Source organism: Leptodactylus fuscus, chromosome 2 (assembly GCF_031893055.1).
Source record: "Leptodactylus fuscus isolate aLepFus1 chromosome 2, aLepFus1.hap2, whole genome shotgun sequence".
Lineage (NCBI taxonomy): Eukaryota > Metazoa > Chordata > Amphibia > Anura > Leptodactylidae > Leptodactylus > Leptodactylus fuscus.
The window spans coordinates 153,155,198-153,173,867 of record NC_134266.1 but is presented as its reverse complement, the minus strand read 5'-3'; the positions used below and the strand labels follow the sequence as shown (position 1 = coordinate 153,173,867).

The window sequence follows — 18,670 nt, the reverse complement described above, 5'->3', positions numbered from 1 at the left end:
GGGCGCTGGGTTCAAACTGCGCATTTCCGTCGGCCACAAGAATATGGCTGCTTACATTTATTGTGTAAGCGGTCATTTTCTTGTGGCCGGCAGGCATGCGCAGTCGGCGTTGTCCGAGGCCTGAGGTCTAGAAGTTTGAACCCAGCTCCAGAAGAAGACGCAAAGAGAGGCCGTTCCAGATGAAGATGAAGGCGGCGCTGTAAATCTCTCTCACAGCATTGGGGACGCCCCCAGTGCTGCGAGACAACTCATTTGCATATCGAAGAAAACCGGGATTTCTACTGAATGGCAGCCCAGAGAAGACATCTAAAGGTAGGCGAAGAACAGCCTTTCTTAAGGCTATTCCGACGTGGTAGGCAGAAAAAATACAATTTTAATGATAGAATGAATCCCTTTAATGGGTTGTAAAATATCCTGCTTGAACTGCTACCAAGGATGTTCTGCCACTATAGATTTATAACATAGGCAGAAAGTTCTAGGAATGGGATTACGCTGTAATACACAGACCAGCTGCTAGGAAAACTACAGCAAAGCGATACATTACTGAGCAGCCATTACTGCAGCTCATCTACCAATGACATCAATGGGAGTTGAGCTATAGTAACCATGTCCAGTCACTATACAGAGCACAGAGCTTTAGTATAGGGACCAGAATCACCTCCAAAAAGCTGATACATGCAAGGACGGGCTGTCACCTCCACAATGATGAGATATTTTTGTCCTATCCTAGGCCAAAATCTTGGACAACCACTTTAAGTCTTTGCCAAGTCAGATTTACCTTCCTATTTGCTTTAATATCCATAAACCACATGCACATTTTTCTGTATTTGCAGTTTCCTTTCTTGAATATCCTGATGTTTATGTATATACTTAATACTCTTAGTAGATAAAGGTCAGCTCCGTTGTTATGCCAGGGGGTTGATTAAGCTGATGAAGCACCACATTTATAGAATGAATTAGAGAAAAGCATAAATATTCCTCTTCTAAATGTTCTGCCATTATCCAGAAAGCTCTCTAGACTCATTATCTGGGATTTAATGTCCTTTAATATCTCCCTACATAGGAAAAATTAAAGATTTTACAGGATTAGTAAAGCATCGCTACCTTGCTCCTAAAACAACACCTCATCCAATCACAGGTTGCAGGTATTGCAGTTCAGCTCAGCTCTCTCCAAGGGAACTCAACTCTAAAGAACAGACATAATCAGTGTACAGGTCTAGCGCTGTTTCTTGAGAAAGTCAGCAAGATTTATTCCATTTCTGTATAACCCTTTTTAGGCTTAGGACACACATTGTGGAAAAGTTGTGTTTTTTTTTTTATTAGTGTTCAATTTAGTAGAAAGATTTTTATGTTTCATTCCTTTTAAAGTTGTTCTTGGCTTTGACTCAGAGCAACAAAATGTGCAACAAAAAATGCAGTCAAGGGGCAACATGGTAATTCAGTGGTTAGCATTGCAGCCTAGCAGTGCTGGAGTCCTGGGTTCAAATCCTGCCGGGAACAACATCTGGAAGGAGTTTGTATGTTCTCCCCGTGGTTGTGTGGATTTCCTCCCAAAGACATACTGATAGGAAAAAATATACATTGTGAGCCCTATATAGGGCCCTCAATCTACAAAAAAAAAAAAATGCGGTCATATGTGGAGTCAACCTTAAAACCATAATTCAGCACTTATTTATTTTAGCTATGCACAGTAGTCATTGAAGTAGATTCAATGTCTAGTACCTACAGTCATGTCTAGTTCCTGTACTCATGTCTGTTTCCTGTTTGTAGAAAACAGAGATACTACATTATATTATAATATATATATATATATATATATATATATATATATATATATATATATATAGTCCTATGAAAAAGTTTGGGCACCCCTATTAATCTTAATCATTTTTAGTTCTAAATATTTTGGTATTTGCAACAGCCATTTCAGTTTGATATATCTAATAACTGATGGACACTAATATTTCAGGATTGAAATGAGGTTTATTGTACTAACAGAAAATGCGCAATATGCATTAAACCAAAATTTGACCGGTGCAAAAGTATGGGCACCTCAACAGAAAAGTGACATTAATATTTAGTAGATCCTCCTTTTGCAAAGATAACAGCCTCTAGTCGCTTCCTGTAGCTTTTAATCAGTTCCTGGATCCTGGATAAAGGTATTTTGGACGAACAATTCAAGTTCAGTTAAGTTAGATGGTCGCCGAGCATGGACAGCCCGCTTCAAATCATCCCACAGATGTTCAATGATATTCAGGTCTAGGGACTGGGATGGCCATTCCAGAACATTGTAATTGTTCCTCTGCATGAATGCCTGAGGATTTGGAGCGGTGTTTTGGATCATTGTCTTGCTGAAATATCCATCCCCGGCGTAACTTCAACTTCGTCACTGATTCTTGAACATTATTCTCAAGAATCTGCTGATACTGAGTGGAATCCATGCGACTCTCAACTTTAACAAGATTCCCGATGCCGGCATTGGCCACACAGCCCCAAAGCATGATGGAACCTCCACCAAATTTTACAGTGGGTAGCATGTGTTTTTCTTGGAATGCTGTTTCTTTTTGGACGCCATGCATAACGCCTTTTTTTATAACCAAACAACTCAATTTTTGTTTCCAAAATGAAGCTGCCTTGTCCAAATGTGCTTTTTCATACCTCAGGCAACTCTATTTGTGGCGTACGTGCAGAAACGGCTTCTTTCTCATCACTCTCCCATACAGCTTCTATTTGTGCAAAGTGCGCTGTATAGTTGACCGATGCACAGTGACACCATCTGCAGCAAGATGATGCTGCAGCTCTTTGGAGGTGGTCTGTGGATTGTCCTTGACTGTTCTCACCATTCTTCTTCTCTGCCTTTCTGATATTTTTCTTGGCCTGCCACTTCTGGGCTTAACAAGAACTGTCCCTGTGGTCTTCCATTTCCTTACTATGTTCCTCACAGTGGAAACTGACAGGTTAAATCTCCGAGACAACTTTTTGTATCCTTCCCCTGAACAACTATGTTGAACAATCTTTGTTTTCAGATCATTTGAGAGTTGTTTTGAGTAGCCCATGATGCCACTCTTCAGAGGAGATTCAAATAGGAGATCAACTTGCAATTGGCCACCTTAAATACCTTTTCTTATGATTGGATACATCTGGCTATGAAGTTCAAAGCTCACTGAGGTTAAAAAAACAATTTTGTGCTTCAGTAAGTCAGTAAAAAGTAGTTAGGGGAATTCAAATCAATAAAATGATAAGGGTGCCCATACTTTTGCACCGGTCAAATTTTGGTTTAATGCATATTGCACATTTTCTGTTAGTACAATAAACCTCATTTCAATCCTGAAATATTACTGTGTCCATCAGTTATTAGATATATCAAACTGAAATGGCTGTTGCAAACACCAAAATATTTAGAACAAAAAATTATTAAGATTAATAGGGGTGCCCAAACTTTTTCATAGGACTGTATATATATATATATATATATATATATATATATATTTATTATATTATAGTATATTATATTATATGCTATACTATATTATTAACAGGCCAGGACCTGAGACTGTGAAAATGATGTCACCACTAGGGTTGAGCGAATGTGTTTCATGATCGCCATCGGAATTCCGAACACGATCTTTTTATGTGGGATCGAGATCGGTGATCTTTTCCCACAATTCTTTGCTTAGCCTTCACACTGAGTATACGCTGTATACTCAGTGTGAAGGCACCGCTGCAGTTCCATAGGAATGAATGGAAGCAGCCGGCACACAGTCTTAACCCCCTGTGCGCTGGCTGCCTCCATTCATTCGAATGGAAGGCTAAACTAAACATCTCTAGCAGCTACTTACCTCTAGAGATGGCTGCTCCTGTGCCCTCCTTCTTCTTGCCTCGCTGCCCCCACCTCCCAGGTTAGTGTTTAAAGCGCTAGGTAGGCGGGGCTTGTGGCTTAGGAGAGTGTGGGCGGGTACAGGGTGGGGAGACGTGACGTCTCCCCTCCCAGTACCCGCCCACACTCTCCTAACCCGCCCACACTCTCCTAACCTGGCAGGGAGGGGCAGCGAAGGGAGAAGAGAAGTGTGGAGCGGCAGCGAGGACAAGAAGAAGGAAGTCACCGGAGCAGCCATCTCTGGAGGTAAGTGGACACCAGGGGGGACCAAGTAGCCAGAGTATTAAAAAAAATCCTCTGGCTACTTCATTGATTCACTACATAGCGTGGATTCTAACAATTGTTAGATTCCATGCTGTATAGTGAATAGGATTGCTTTTAAAATCCGATCTCCGATTAGTAAAAAAATCCCATTGACTTGCATTGGGATGGGAATTGGGATCGAGATCGGGTTCGAATGAAAAATGATCGGAAATCGGATTTTAAAATCGATCCTGAAAAGTCAAGATCGGCTCAACCCTAGTCACCACATGTCTTGAAAGCCACATAGACTGCTGCTGATAACGCTGGGGAAGGTAATAGGGACATAGTGATTTAATTGTGAAAGAGGGGAGTCTTGGGGCAGTAGAGTCGTAGCTATCTTCAGCAGGAATCTGATAAATTGCTGTTCTGCCTATTTTTGTATGTAGGAAAGGGGCAACTATATGGAGCAGAGGAGGAGAGAGGCATTGTCATAAGGCAGGGATCACGACTCTAAGGGCTAGTTCACACGTGGGCAAAGGGGAGTTTTTTGACAGCGGATTTCGCTTCAAAATCAGTCCCTTTACAATGGAGCCCTATGTGAACAGCTAGCTTTTTTTTTCCGCTAGCTTTTTTTTTCTGCTAGCTTTTTTTTTCTGCTAGTTATTTTTCAGCTAGCAGAAAAAAGAAGCGACATGACCTTTCTTCAGGCGTTTTCCGCCTGAAGAAAGCAATAGAAGTGAATGGGAGGCAAAAAACGCGTGTTTTTTTTCCGCACGTTTTTTGCAAAAATAAGCGACGCGGTTTTTTGCAAAAAACCGCGCGGAAAAAAAACCGCTAGCGTTTTTTTCAGCCCATTCACTTTATGGGAGGGGAAAACAGCCTGGCTTTTTTTGGAAGCGGTTTTTTTAAAAAAAAAAAAGCTCCAAAAAAAGCTTGGCAATGTCAAAAAAAAGCTTCCTAATTAGGAGGCGGTTTTTTTCCGGACCAAAATAAGCCAGGAGGTTTTTGCGTGTGAACTAGCCCTTAATGTGAAGCCACATCTTCTTATTGTATCCACAGGGAGCAGAGAGAGGCCTCCTGTTTACACAACAATCCATGCTAGAAAAAAGAGTTCACACTGCCATCACATACCTTATACAAGTAGGTGAAAAGCAGAATAAGGAAGCACAATATTATTATTATTAATTAATTATTATTATTATTATTATTATTATTATTATTATTATTATTATTATTATTATTATTGGAATGGTCTTTCAGGCAATATAATGACTCAAAAGAAAAATCACCATATTATCCCTTTAAGTGTCTGCACCCCCACAGACTGTTATTAAAATGCTCCCACAATGAAAGAGTTTATGATAAAAATTGGTATAATAAAAAATGCAATTTATGCCTCTATGCACTATGTTTACAACATTTATAGAGGGGTTAATGCCCTTGCTTATGGTTTTTTCTCCTGTTGATGAAGCTGAATGCTATACACATATAATACATTAAAGCAGCACAATTTCCTTTTCCACTATAAAGATGTGATGTCAGCTTACCCATCAATGAAAGCTCTTTCAGTTCAGGAGATGCAACATTTCTCTTGAGATACTGTACTTTATATTTCCTTTTCCTTTTTCAATTGCATAAGTACTCATAATGGCAGCTGTTGGATAAGACCCAGAAGCTTAAAAGATTAAAGAAACCACTACAAGCAGTGAGAAGGAAGTCAAGGATGCGTTCATAGGATGTTTGCATTTCAAATGTGGTGGGTGAGTGGAAAATTGCAAACAGGCCATGCCTGGAAGCATGAGTGACTCTGAAGTATGGGCTCTGAGAGCTAAATGGCTACCTGAAGGTGCCTTATATTCTGAGATTATACATGAATGACTGGGTGAGTGTTTTATCAGCCAGAATTTAGGAAAACACACAATGAATTTATGTCATTTAAAAAAGAAATCAAACCAAACCAAAATGTATTGCAAAAATACATGATGTAGTAAAGTTTATCGTTCATATTTGTATGAATTTTAGTTATTTTATTTAAAGTCATACAAAGACATAGCTCAAGAATAGTCAAAAGAGAGGAAGTGCAATAGATCAAGAGACCAGGAGCTCAGGAGAGGAGGAAAAGCCTGTAAATGGTGGTAGAGGAGGGAACAGGACTCATAGGATTCTGAGTTTAATGTATGAGAGACTGTCAAGTCTATACTTGGATGACCATTGGGTAAAGTTTGAGGATTGATCCTGCTTTGAGCTTGTTTGATCTTGCAGCCATGGAAGTAAGAGATAACCACAAACACAGAGAAAACAACAAACATACAGTGTCCAAAATGTAGGGGTAGCATACTAATCTGAACACCATAAAGTCTCTCCAGGGCTGACAAATTAGGAAACAACATGAAAAAGAACTAATAGCAGCAATTTCTGTGTCAAGTTTAACTTTGCAACTACGTCGTAAGTCCCAACCCTTGGGTGTCATTTACAGGAACTGCCGAGCAGCGCTGCCCTGCACAGGCTCCCGTAATTTTGGGAGTTACAGAAATAATGTAGCCACTATGCTGCACTGTTCTAACTCCCATTTACCTCTACAACAGCAGGGTTCAGCTATTTCTGTAAATCACATCCCAGGGGTCGGGAAAATAAGTGCCGAATTCCCATCTTAACCATGTTTGGCCAAGATCAGAATATCCCTTGGTGATGTATTAACTAGTTTGTGGTTCTATTCCGATTACCCTTGAGTTTAGTGGTTAGTGGGTGTTCCAGCTGGCCAAAAGGAATCATATATTTATCAGCTATCCTATAAATAGGAAATGTTATTTGTAGGAGAACTACTTTAGGCCGTGCCCATACTGGGTGTACTTGCAGCAGGTTAGCTGGTACATACTCCCCAGCAGAAAAACCACTGCAATATACAAAATCAGGATAGTGAATAAGGTTTCTCCACATCACATCAACATGCGGAAAAAAACTGCTCCATGGCTAGTATTGTTTCAGGTTTTGCCAGCGGCTTTCATGCATGTAAAGGCAGAAAACAGTAGGAGGCCATAATAATAATAATAATAATAATAATTAAAAAAAATATTTATATAGCACCAACATATTTCATAGCACTGTACATTTTGTACTGGCCACGACATTTCCTGCAGTTGGTTTTTGTGCTGGCTTTTAGTAAAACACACTACTGAATTTTCCTGATTGAAAGGTCTGTTTGATCTAATATACACAGTCCAGTCACATTAATGTGACTACCTGTTAAAATCCAGAATAACCACCTTTCGCAGAGTGGACCGCTGTGAGACGTGCAGGAAGAGACGGGATGTTGTGATGATGTTCATTGGGATGTTGAGCCATGCCGACTCCAGTGCCGTGTCCAGCTGCGCTAGGTTACGTGGTTGAGCATCTATGGTGCGAACAACCCGATCGAGGTGGTGCCACAGATTCTCGATTCGGTTCAAGTCCGGGGAATTTTCTGGCCAAGGGACTACGGTAAACTCATCCTGGTGCTCCTCAAACCATGCACGTACACTGCGAGCTTTATGACACGTCGCATTGTCCTGCTGGTAGATGCCATCATCCTGAGGAAAAACAATTCGCATGTAGGGGTGAACATGGTCCACAAGGATAGATGCATACTTGTGTTGATCCATCCTGCCTTCCACAATGATGAGTGCACCCAGGTGGCTGATGACACATGCCTTCTGCAATTGGTGATTTAATGTTGACGTCAAAAGTAGGCGGTGGTCACATTAATATGACTGGACTGTGTAGAAGCAGAACAGAAAAAAAACTATTATTATTACTTACTGTGTGTAGAGCCTAAGAGTCATGTAGTGTATCAATATCTCTACCAATGTTCTTCATCACTTTTAGTGATGGCCTATTTGATTTGTGTTACAGTACATTTGTTGTTTCTTTCATTCATTTGCCTTTACAATCTTGGTTGGTAGACTTAAGACTTCCATTTCATCAATGCTTTTATTGAATACACCATATTTATATTATGGGGATAAGGTCTATCCTTAGGGAGAGACCACCTTCTCAGGTGTGTGGAGACTTATACAGCCATAGTTGCTCCACTGCAAAGGAACATGGGAAGAATATGCAAATCTGTCTCCCAAGATGTAAACCATATTTATAGACATATTTGTCCCATTTGTCTTACAATTACTAATATTAATACTAATGACAACATATAGTGATTTAAATTAAATGGGAAATTCCAAAATACAGAAACATTTCTAATCTTCGGATAAATGGTTTCCATTTCACTGAATAGTCCTATTCATCGCACATGTCTAATACGGATGTAATGATTGACCGGGGAGATTTTACTTGGTGTATTGATTTTCTCTTATAGATTTTACATTAGATTGTAATGTTGAAAAGAAGTTCCAAAACATTGTGTTGTTGTCGGGTACAGTTAAGTTTGTAATGTAACCTGTAACCTTCTATCTGTGAGGAAATACTACTATTATTTATGTAGTAAGAAGATATTCTGTAACCCTTTTTATGATAGTTAATATGAACTGCTGCCATGCCAGTAATGTAATATATTTGTACAATGAAAAAAACAAGGTTATGTCTATTTTATCTACCTCTGATATTCATCCAGAATGTTCTATTACAACATCAGTAATTGCAGTCTTGTAGATGGAGACATCCGATAAAGAGATTTAAAACAATTTTACAGGGGCATAGCTTTTAATGCATTCTGTAGCTAGACAATTCCCAGAATGCAAATGTTATTCACTAGCCATTACCATAATTGATGCACAAAGGCAGAATAGAGACAGTAATTAGATGTGTGTGGGAAGCAAGATACTTGTCAGAGAATATTAAATATTGCAACCTAATTTTAAGAGGAAAATTTATGTAATTAAAAATCAACAATGGAAATTATTCCTCTATTTCCCCCTGAAAAAAATGCAAATAAATTTACATTTAAATCTAATTCCTACTGTTACAATTCATATCTTATATTAATATAAATCTTATATTACTTATAAAAATGATGACTGTGAGTATATTGCATGGCTTAAATGGGTTGTCCAAAATCTGATATTGGTGGCCTATACTTAGGATAGCTCATCAGTATCAGATAAGCGGGGACATCTGACATCAGTACCCCCACTGATCAGCTACTTGGACAGTGGACTCTGTACAGTTCACAGAGCCAGAAGCGGACTGTTCAATAAACCATATACTTGCGGGCATCTGCTACCTGTTCTGTACAGTGGCCTGGCAGATTATCAGTGTTGGTTGTTATATTGTCTTCTAAGCCACTGTATCTAAAGATAACTATGTGTGATATCGCATACTGACTGTGTTTGTATAAATTAATCAAAGTGTGATACTGCATAGTGAGTGTGTGTATGTCAGCTTAGCATATGTGATAATGCATACAGAGTGTGTGCGTATAAGTATATCTAGTGTGATACTGCATAGTGAGTGTGTATGTAAGCCTAGCATATGTGATAATGCATATAGAGTGTGCGCGTATAAATATATCAAGTGTGATAATACATACTGAGTGTGTGTATGTAAGCCTACCATATGTGATAATGCACACAGAGTGTGTGCGTATAAGTATATACAGTGTGATACTGCATAGTGTGTGTGTATGTAAGCCTAGGAGTGTTGGACCTTTCTTTTTTAAAACAAAACGTGGTTCTTGGAATAAATTCACATTCGTTCTTTTTCACTACTTGGAGTGCTGCCTTTTTTGATTATTACTGGATGGATCAACTGCCGGATCTTATGGATTTGCACCTACATTTGAACTCTTACATGGTGCTGCTCTAAATATTATGTGTTTCAGATAGATAGATAGATAGATAGATAGATAGATAGATAGATAGATAGATAGATATTATAATGTAGGGTTCACTTTTGTATCAGTAAAATGCAAGGCGCTATTGTATGGGTGCTATTGCTGGCACTGTTGTGCTCTTGGAACCAATATGGCTGCTTCTATTTCATGGTTGCTACCATAATTGATCATATTATTAGGACACTCTCTGGCAGAAATTATGATATTTGAAAGCTAAATTACTGTATTAGTTGTAGTACTATGTTTGACTGTGGTATTATTTTCTGGTATCATGTGGACATTGGACAGTTACATCATTTGACCATGCCATGGCTATATTCTGGCCTTCCTGGACTGAAAAATACAATGACTGTGAATTATTTTACCAATCACTGGAATAATTTGATATATTTTTTATTTATAAACATAGGTTGTCAAGATATGTAGTTTAATATAAAAGGAACCCAAACTACAGCGAGATTGATTGCTCTATTTTACAGAAAACTATTGTGCAGGCGTCTGTACTGTGTGCGGATTACTTTCATGTATCCAAGGGTAATGTTTATTTTCCACTCATTATATTGTCCTGCTGAAATGAGTCTCAAATCTTCCATTAAGGACAAATGCGATGCTGTTTTACACGATAGAATTGGCAAGGCCCTCCTGCATAATATACTAAATTATATGAAACAATATCCATACTTGTAAACGACGCTGACAATATGAAACATCTGTTTCCAGATACTACCCTGTTATTAATTGCTCATTAGGATTTTTTTAACGTATCCAGAAGGAATTACATGTAAAAACCTTATTTTTGAACAGATTGCTCACGATGATAGTTGTTAAAATAAAGATCTGAGTGAGCCGTCTCCTCCACCTCATTAATCTCGGAAGTTTACATGATACGATAGTCGTACATGTTAATTACATCTTACAGACTTTTGTGCTGGATTGTGTTTCTATATAATACAAGTACATAGGAATTACTCATCTCTGTTACAGTATTTCTGCATATACTGTAAAGTCGCTATTTAGTCATTGCCAGGACATAGTCACGCAGTGGTTGAGTAATGTCAGTCCTGAGTCAGATTACTTAGAAAATGTTTACAAGGATTTCATTTTTCTTCTTTTTAAACTCCATATCACTAAAAATGAAAAATACTCAATAGTATCCTTCCATGTTTCATGTCGCCTGCCAAACCTTTGTTGGATACAGTGATGAGGTGTTATATTTGACTAGTGATGTGCCAACCCTACTAACATCAGCATTGCATAATGAAAATTTGTAGGACATACACTGGATATTTGTAATGTCTCTGCCTGTTCAGGTCTCTGTGCCACCCTCAGCACCAGGGGTGAACCTGCCCCTTTCGCTGCCCGAGGCGAACTGCAGAAAGCCGGCCCCCCCTTGCCGGGGGAGGGAGCGGAGAGGGGGCGTGACTGAACAGAGGGGGTGGGGCTTAGCGGAGGGGCGGGGCTTAGAGTCGTTCGCCGGCAGAGAGCTGGCCCGGAGACTGCCTGCTCTCTGCCTGAGCGTGAGGGGAGGCTGCTGGAGCAGCGCTGCTCCAATGGCCTCCCCAAACCACCGCTCGGTGCTAAGCCAGTCCAGGACAGCTTGTCCTGGACTGGCTTAGGTTAGCAAAAATGCCGCCTTCCCTGGGGCCCTGGCATAGCGCCGCCTGAAGCGCTCGCTTCAGGTCGCCTCATGGGAGGTGCGGGGCTGCTCAGCACACACGCTGTGGTGAAGAAGACGGGCTCACTTTGATTCTTTGCTTAGAGTTTTTCATTGCACTGTGTGAACACTGCTCCTGCACCTTGTTTCTCTCTGATCATCAAATGGTTATTTCTAGTCTGGCCTGTGTGGCAGCCTGTCTACCAATCAATCCTAGGGCAGGTCTTTGGCTTCCTATATACAGGCTATTAGCCCACACATCCATGCTGGCTATTGAGACTCTGTCCTTAGACTTTGTCCCGGCTAAGCTCCTCTGTCTGCTACTATTATATTACTGACCTCTGGCTTCCCTTTGGACCATTCTCTTGTATTTTCATTCTGTACTGTGTGGGTGAACTGTTACCGGACCCTTGGCTAGCTGACCTCCCTTTGTTGTTGTTTGTTTTGTCTTCGTTCTGAAGGGCTTTGTCGACTGGTTGTCTTCTGCCACCTAGGGCAGTGAGGCAAGCAGGTAGGGGCAGCAGTGGGTTCAGCTTCGGGCTCATGTCTTGTTGTGCCCCTTCCTCCAGGGTTTTCCAGCAGCTACTGGGAAATTGTTCCTCTAGCAATTCCCTTACAATATTTTTCAGACATTTCTGTGATGGCAAATGGTAGACTAGTTATTGTACGATTACCAAAGGAACATTATATTTTGATATAATATGGGGGTCTGTGTCTTTCTAGTGGACGACAATATGTTTCTTTGCAGGGAGCAATGCTGGCCAAGATGGGCTTCTGTACTTGGGACTACCGAGATGCATCTGACTTATTAAGAGGATGAAGTTTCTTAATAATTCTAGCACCTCTCATGCCAGTGAGATAATGGATAAGGACCAGCATAGGAAACACCAGTGTTAACAATTCCCCTCCATTGCATTGTGAGAAAAACTTTATATACTGTAGTATCAATAGTGATATGAATTAGCGAGGTTTGTAACAAGATAGCTAAACACACAGGGTAGGGAAAAGGGAAAATACAGCCCCCTTCGGTTTGTAAAAATCCAATAAATTTTCATTAAATGTCCATGGTGTTAACCAAGATAAGAATTTGTATAATTATATAGCAGAGTTTTACTCACAGCCCAGCAGCGGTGCCCGGATATAACCCCTCGGCTCGGGGTGCTGGCAGCAAATGAAACCTTGTTGATAAAAACGATCCGGCATCCAGCGGCTTTGTATAAAAACTATTCAAATTTTATTGATGTCCATATTAAAAAGTGACATACATACATGTATGAATCACAACATCACTCCATATTCACGGAAGGGAAACACAATCTGACGCGTTTCGAAATATTTTCCTTAGTCGTAGATGTGTGCCTAACTGAATGCAAAGTGCTTATAAAAGACCACTCCTCCCTAATCCGTGTGCTAAACACCTGATATATGGGCTTAATTAACCCTAGAATGAACAAGTAGTCTCTGCAAAAACAAAGCTTGTTTATAGCGACAAACAAACACTTAAACTTGAACCAAGACCTAGTGATGGTATCCAATGTGGACAAGCCCGGACCAAAAATTACGCAGATATATCAAACAGACAAACATGGAATTATGCCACCAGCTGATAATGAAAATGGATACCATAAAACAACATTATAAACAAACTGGTACATAAACATGTAACCATGTGACTCACCTCATGTGAGGATTGCAGATGAACCATACGCACGGACTGAGATGAACATAGGCCCCATTAGTTGTATCAAGATCACGTGCATGCGCAAACCATACATGGAATGCGCATGTCACTACGAGACCATACAGACCATTTTCGCGCGCATGCGCAATGAACTTCTTATGAGAAAATTTACTTCCCACGTCTATTCTAGATTGAATACCATATTTTATGCATAAAAAACACATAGATATGCATAAAACATGTGTAATAACATTATAAAGACTGATGGCACATAGGAAGAATCACTGTATCCAGGTATTCAAATTCACGGGTATATACAATGTCATAGAAAAAGCAACATTAACATACATCCCATAAGGATGACAGAGATGGATCATTGTTCACATCTAAGATCTTAAAAAATGAAATTAGTATATAAAGGATAGATCGTGTCTCTTGTTCAGACCATTAGGAAGTCTAGTGTCTAATTTTAAGATCCATTCAGCTTCTTTAATTCTAAATTTATATTCACGATCTCCCCCTCTAATCGGTCTGGGTATGTGATCAATAGCCTTGAATGAAAACCTGGATATATCGCCATTGTGCACATGCAAAAAATGTTGGGATGCCCCCGTTAATTTAGTAGAGTTGCCACTACTTATGCCATAAGGGTGTTCTGCAATTCTCACTTTGAGGGGTCTAGTGGTGTAACCTATGTAGTGTTTGTCACAGGCATTACATGTAATCATATATATTACATGGCTAGAAGAGCAATTTAGGAAATTGTTTATACGGTAAGTCTGAGTCTGAGTCCATGTATGGTTTGCGCATGCGCGTGATCTTGATACAACTAACGGGGCCTATGTTCATCTCAGTCCGTGCGTATGGTTCATCTGCAATCCTCACATGAGGTGAGTCACATGGTTACATGTTTATGTACCAGTTTGTTTATAATGTTGTTTTATGGTATCCATTTTCATTATCAGCTGGTGGCATAATTCCATGTTTGTCTGTTTGATATATCTGCGTAATTTTTGGTCCGGGCTTGTCCACATTGGATACCATCACTAGGTCTTGGTTCAAGTTTAAGTGTTTGTTTGTCGCTATAAACAAGCTTTGTTTTTGCAGAGACTACTTGTTCATTCTAGGGTTAATTAAGCCCATATATCAGGTGTTTAGCACACGGATTAGGGAGGAGTGGTCTTTTATAAGCACTTTGCATTCAGTTAGGCACACATCTACGACTAAGGAAAATATTTCGAAACGCGTCAGATTGTGTTTCCCTTCCGTGAATATGGAGTGATGTTGTGATTCATACATGTATGTATGTCACTTTTTAATATGGACATCAATAAAATTTGAATAGTTTTTATACAAAGCCGCTGGATGCCGGATCGTTTTTATCAACAAGGTTTCATTTGTAACAAGATAGGTTAGTTTACAACATAGAGAGTTAGTGAAGAAAAAGTTAATGTTAGTACATATTAGTCTTGAGTTTTCTCTCAATTTACAAGACTTTGTCAAGACCCATAGACAAGACTGATGTTCTTCCTATAATTCTGTAACTACAATATTTATTAGTTTCTTAGTTATACAGTAACAATATCTGGGGTAGCTTAGTTTAGTTTACGGACCGCCAAAACAGCAGACACCAATGGTACCCAATGAACCCCATTGACTAGCTATTGTATGATTGCCAAGGGATCTTTATATTTTGATATAACATGGGAGTTTGTGTCTTTCCAGTGGACAGAAATATGTCCTTGTAGGGAGCAATGCTGGCCAAGATGGGCTTCTGGACTTGGGACTACTGAGATGTACCTGACTTATTAAGAGGATGAAGTTTCTTAATAATTCTAGCACCTCTCATGCCAGTGGGATAACGGATAAGGACCAGCATAGGAAACACCGGTGTTAACAATTTCCCTCCTTTGCATTGTGAGGGAAACTTTATGTACTGTAGTATCAATAGTGATATGAATTAGTGAGGTTTGTAACAAGATAGGTTAGTTTACGAAATGGAGAGTTAGTGAAGAAAAAGTTAATATTAGTACTTTCGGTTTTCTCTCATTTACAAGACTTTGTCGAGACCCATAGACAAGACTGATGTTTTTCCTACAATATATATCAGTTTCATAGTTGTACTGTAACAGTATCTGGGATAGCTTAGCTTAGTTTACAGACCACGAAAACAGCAGACACCAATGGTACCCAATGAACCCCATTGACTATAATGGGATTTGATGGTTGACTAAAACTGCTGTCAGAAAGAGTTGGACTTTCTGCACCTGGCGATTTTCAGTGGACACTGCAACAGAGTCAGCAAAATGGAGATTCTAATGCAGATATGAACAGCTTTAGTTATTGTAACATCTATGCCTGTTCAGGTCTCTGCACTGCCCTCTGCTCGCGTGCTGCAGCGCAGGAGGCGTGTGCAGTTTGGTTCATGGCTTAAAGTTTTTGGTCGCACTGTGTGAACACGGCTCTACTGCTGTGATTGTATTTGCACCACACCCGTCTTCTGCCCTTGTTTGTCTCTGCTCCTCTAATGGTTATTCTGGCCTTGCCCTGTGATTGACAGCTGCCTCCCTGTCAACTCCATGGGCGGGTTCTTCCTCCCTATATAGCCTTGGCTCTCATTCACACCAGGGCTTGCTATTGCCGTGTGCATACTTCCTCTTTACTGTCCCTGTTTTTGCTTACACTATTATCCTTGACCTTTGGCTTTCCTCACTGACAATTCTTTGGACTCCGATTTGGAACTGCATCGTTCGACTGTTACTGACCCCTGGCTAGCTGAACTCCCGTTGTTGTTGTTCGTCTTGTCTGCATTTTGTGTTTCACATATTCAGGGAGGGAACGTCTTCGTGGTTGCCGCCTATTACATAGGATAGGGCCTGGCAATAGGAAGGGAAAGTTGGGGACGTCAGGTTAGGGCTCACTGTCTCTTGTGCCCCGTCCCAGGGTTTAAACAGTTACTGGGAATTGCTGTCCTAGCAATTCCCTTACAGTTATATAGTAAGTACACTTATAAGCACATTTTCCATTCAGTATTTCGAGAAATGGCTGTCATCTCATTTTCCTTAAAACAACAAGATTGACAGAAAAGACCAAAAATAAGTCACGTTTACAAACTAAATTGACAAAATATTTATTCTTCAAGTATCCTAAGTACTTTTTCTTCCTACTTTTCTCTTTATACTATTAGACACCGACACATCATAACTAAAATTTCATTTTTGCTTTGTAACAAGTGCCCTGTAAATCGTAACTCTATATTCCCATCTCCAGGGCCAGCTTTTTATGTCAGCACAGTTTTCCTTCGCCAGTCTCCGTTATCACAGGTGGACAGAATGCGAGCAGCACAGGCCATTATTAAGGCTTAGAAGAGTTAATCTTTTCTCGCTGCGATCCCTGACTGGGCAGCATGTTGTCAGAATAATGTTTAGCCAGGTGTTAATCCGTGTCTGGAGGGAAGTGGAGGAATTCATTATTCATCTAACTGGAGGGAGGTTGTTCTCATGGGATGCTGCCAGGTCTGAAGCCAGCCTCCTCCTGGCTTACTGACATGTGCCATTTGTGATGAATGCTGCTGAAGTCCATTTGAGGAATTCTCCTGTCAGGGAGCCAAGCAGACGGAGAAACACAGCGCGGAGCATTCACAGTGGAGGAAGAGCGTGAGATGGCAGCAGGGCTTAGTGGGCAGCGAGGAGGAATCTGAAGGCTATGTCCCCTTCTTGTGTGTAGCTCGATCACATACTAAGAAACAACCCATCATTAGCATTAACTATTCACTGGATCACTACTCTGAAAACTTTCCGCATCAGTTTGAGACACAATGATTAAGTCCAGCTGGTTTTATGTCAAGTTCAAGTATGCGGAGAAGGTAAGCCATCGAACTGTAACCATTGGCATTGGTTTTGGCTGTGTGCTGTGTGTGGTTTTGATTGGGTAAACATCAGGTACTGTACTTTAACAGGGTGGCAGGTTCACTGGGTATCTAACAATTGTATATACATTTAATATGATTTCATTTGGTACAAAATGTTGGGATATCATGATTTGTTACCTCTTGTGTTACTTTGGACATTGTAGTGTTACCTTTCTTCTGGAAGTTAAAATCAACAATGCAGAACAAGTTTAGCTTTCCTATATCTGTAGTAGTAGTAGCTTTTGAGGTCATGCTGTCATAGACCGAGAATGGATATGGATATATTACCAAGAATTTGGCAATATGGTTTACTACAGAGAGTATATGTGTATCTTGTGTGTATACATTAAATATAACAGCTATATGATGGAAAATGGACTCAATGTTTTCTTAGCTTACTTTTTACCTGCATGCCTCAATAAATAAAACATATCTATACATAGATTGTTAACGTATTCTATCAGTCACTTCTAGATATTAATATTTTGCCACTAATAATGTAGCATTAAAACAATTATTTTCTTTGACATTTTTGTGGAAGTTTTCCATATTTGTAACATCTTATAATGAATCTTCTGTTGATAATTAAATTATATATATATATATATATATATATATATATATATATATATATATATATATATGTGTGTGTGTGTGTGTGTATTTGTAGATATTTTATGTTGTGCCTACAAGTAAATAACAGAGATAACAGTAAATAACTTTGTTGCTTCATAATATACTATATATTCATATATTTGGTTATAGAGTATTGATCTGGTGACAATTGTTTAAGGCTGGTCCTGATATGGAATATGTCGATTCAGATATATGCGCTCAAGAAGTGCAAGTGCAGCCCCAAATCCATAAGTCTTATGAATATTTTACATAAACTTTAGCCATCACTTTGAGTGAGATCAGAGTTTATGGACAGAAGCCTAAGGGCATATCCACATATCACTAATATTTCTCACAGATTTTGAATGAATCCGTAAGTAAATAATCCTCAGTTTTTTACTGTAATACATCAAAGCCTTGACCATAGTTGGCTATAAATACTGTGGTACTATTTTTGTACACTCATATCTGTAATGCAGTCAGGTGCTTAATCCTTTGCCCAAGTATAGTATAAAAAGTTAGAGAATTAGATATCTGGTCTGAGTTTTACCAAATGTAAAGCACCATGGAATTAATGATGCTATATATATAAATAAACAATAATAATAATTGTTAGCAATCTTCCCAAACACGCAAATGCCCTGCAAAATGCACAAATCTAGTAATGTTACAATGTTGTAATGTTACTTTTCCTTGACTTTCCCCCAATCTGAATAACCTGCTTTGATTTTTATGTGAGAACTCTACGAAACAAAATATGCTGTGAAGATGAAGGTAACAATATTTCTAGAGAATTTTGGTATTAAAAAAAAAATAAAAAAAAATAAAAATAAAAAAAAATATATATATATATATATATATATATATAT

At 39.3% G+C, this 18,670-nt stretch overlaps 1 protein-coding gene across 8 annotated transcripts in view; it reads left to right on the top strand.

Annotated features, from left to right (window-relative positions):
- Nucleotides 1-18,670, top strand: part of AUTS2 (activator of transcription and developmental regulator AUTS2) — a 1,077,115-nt gene that overhangs the window by 275,945 nt on the left and 782,500 nt on the right. Inside the window, exon 1 of one of the 8 annotated variants that reach the window (XM_075264858.1) lies at nucleotides 16,608-17,141. The exons of the other annotated variants lie outside the window; for them this stretch is intronic. Within the exon in view, the coding sequence (XP_075120959.1) occupies nucleotides 17,094-17,141 (48 nt within the window). The 5' untranslated portion in view covers nucleotides 16,608-17,093. Of the gene's footprint in view, nucleotides 1-16,607; nucleotides 17,142-18,670 lie in introns of those variants that run through there. 8 annotated transcript variants of the gene reach the window in all.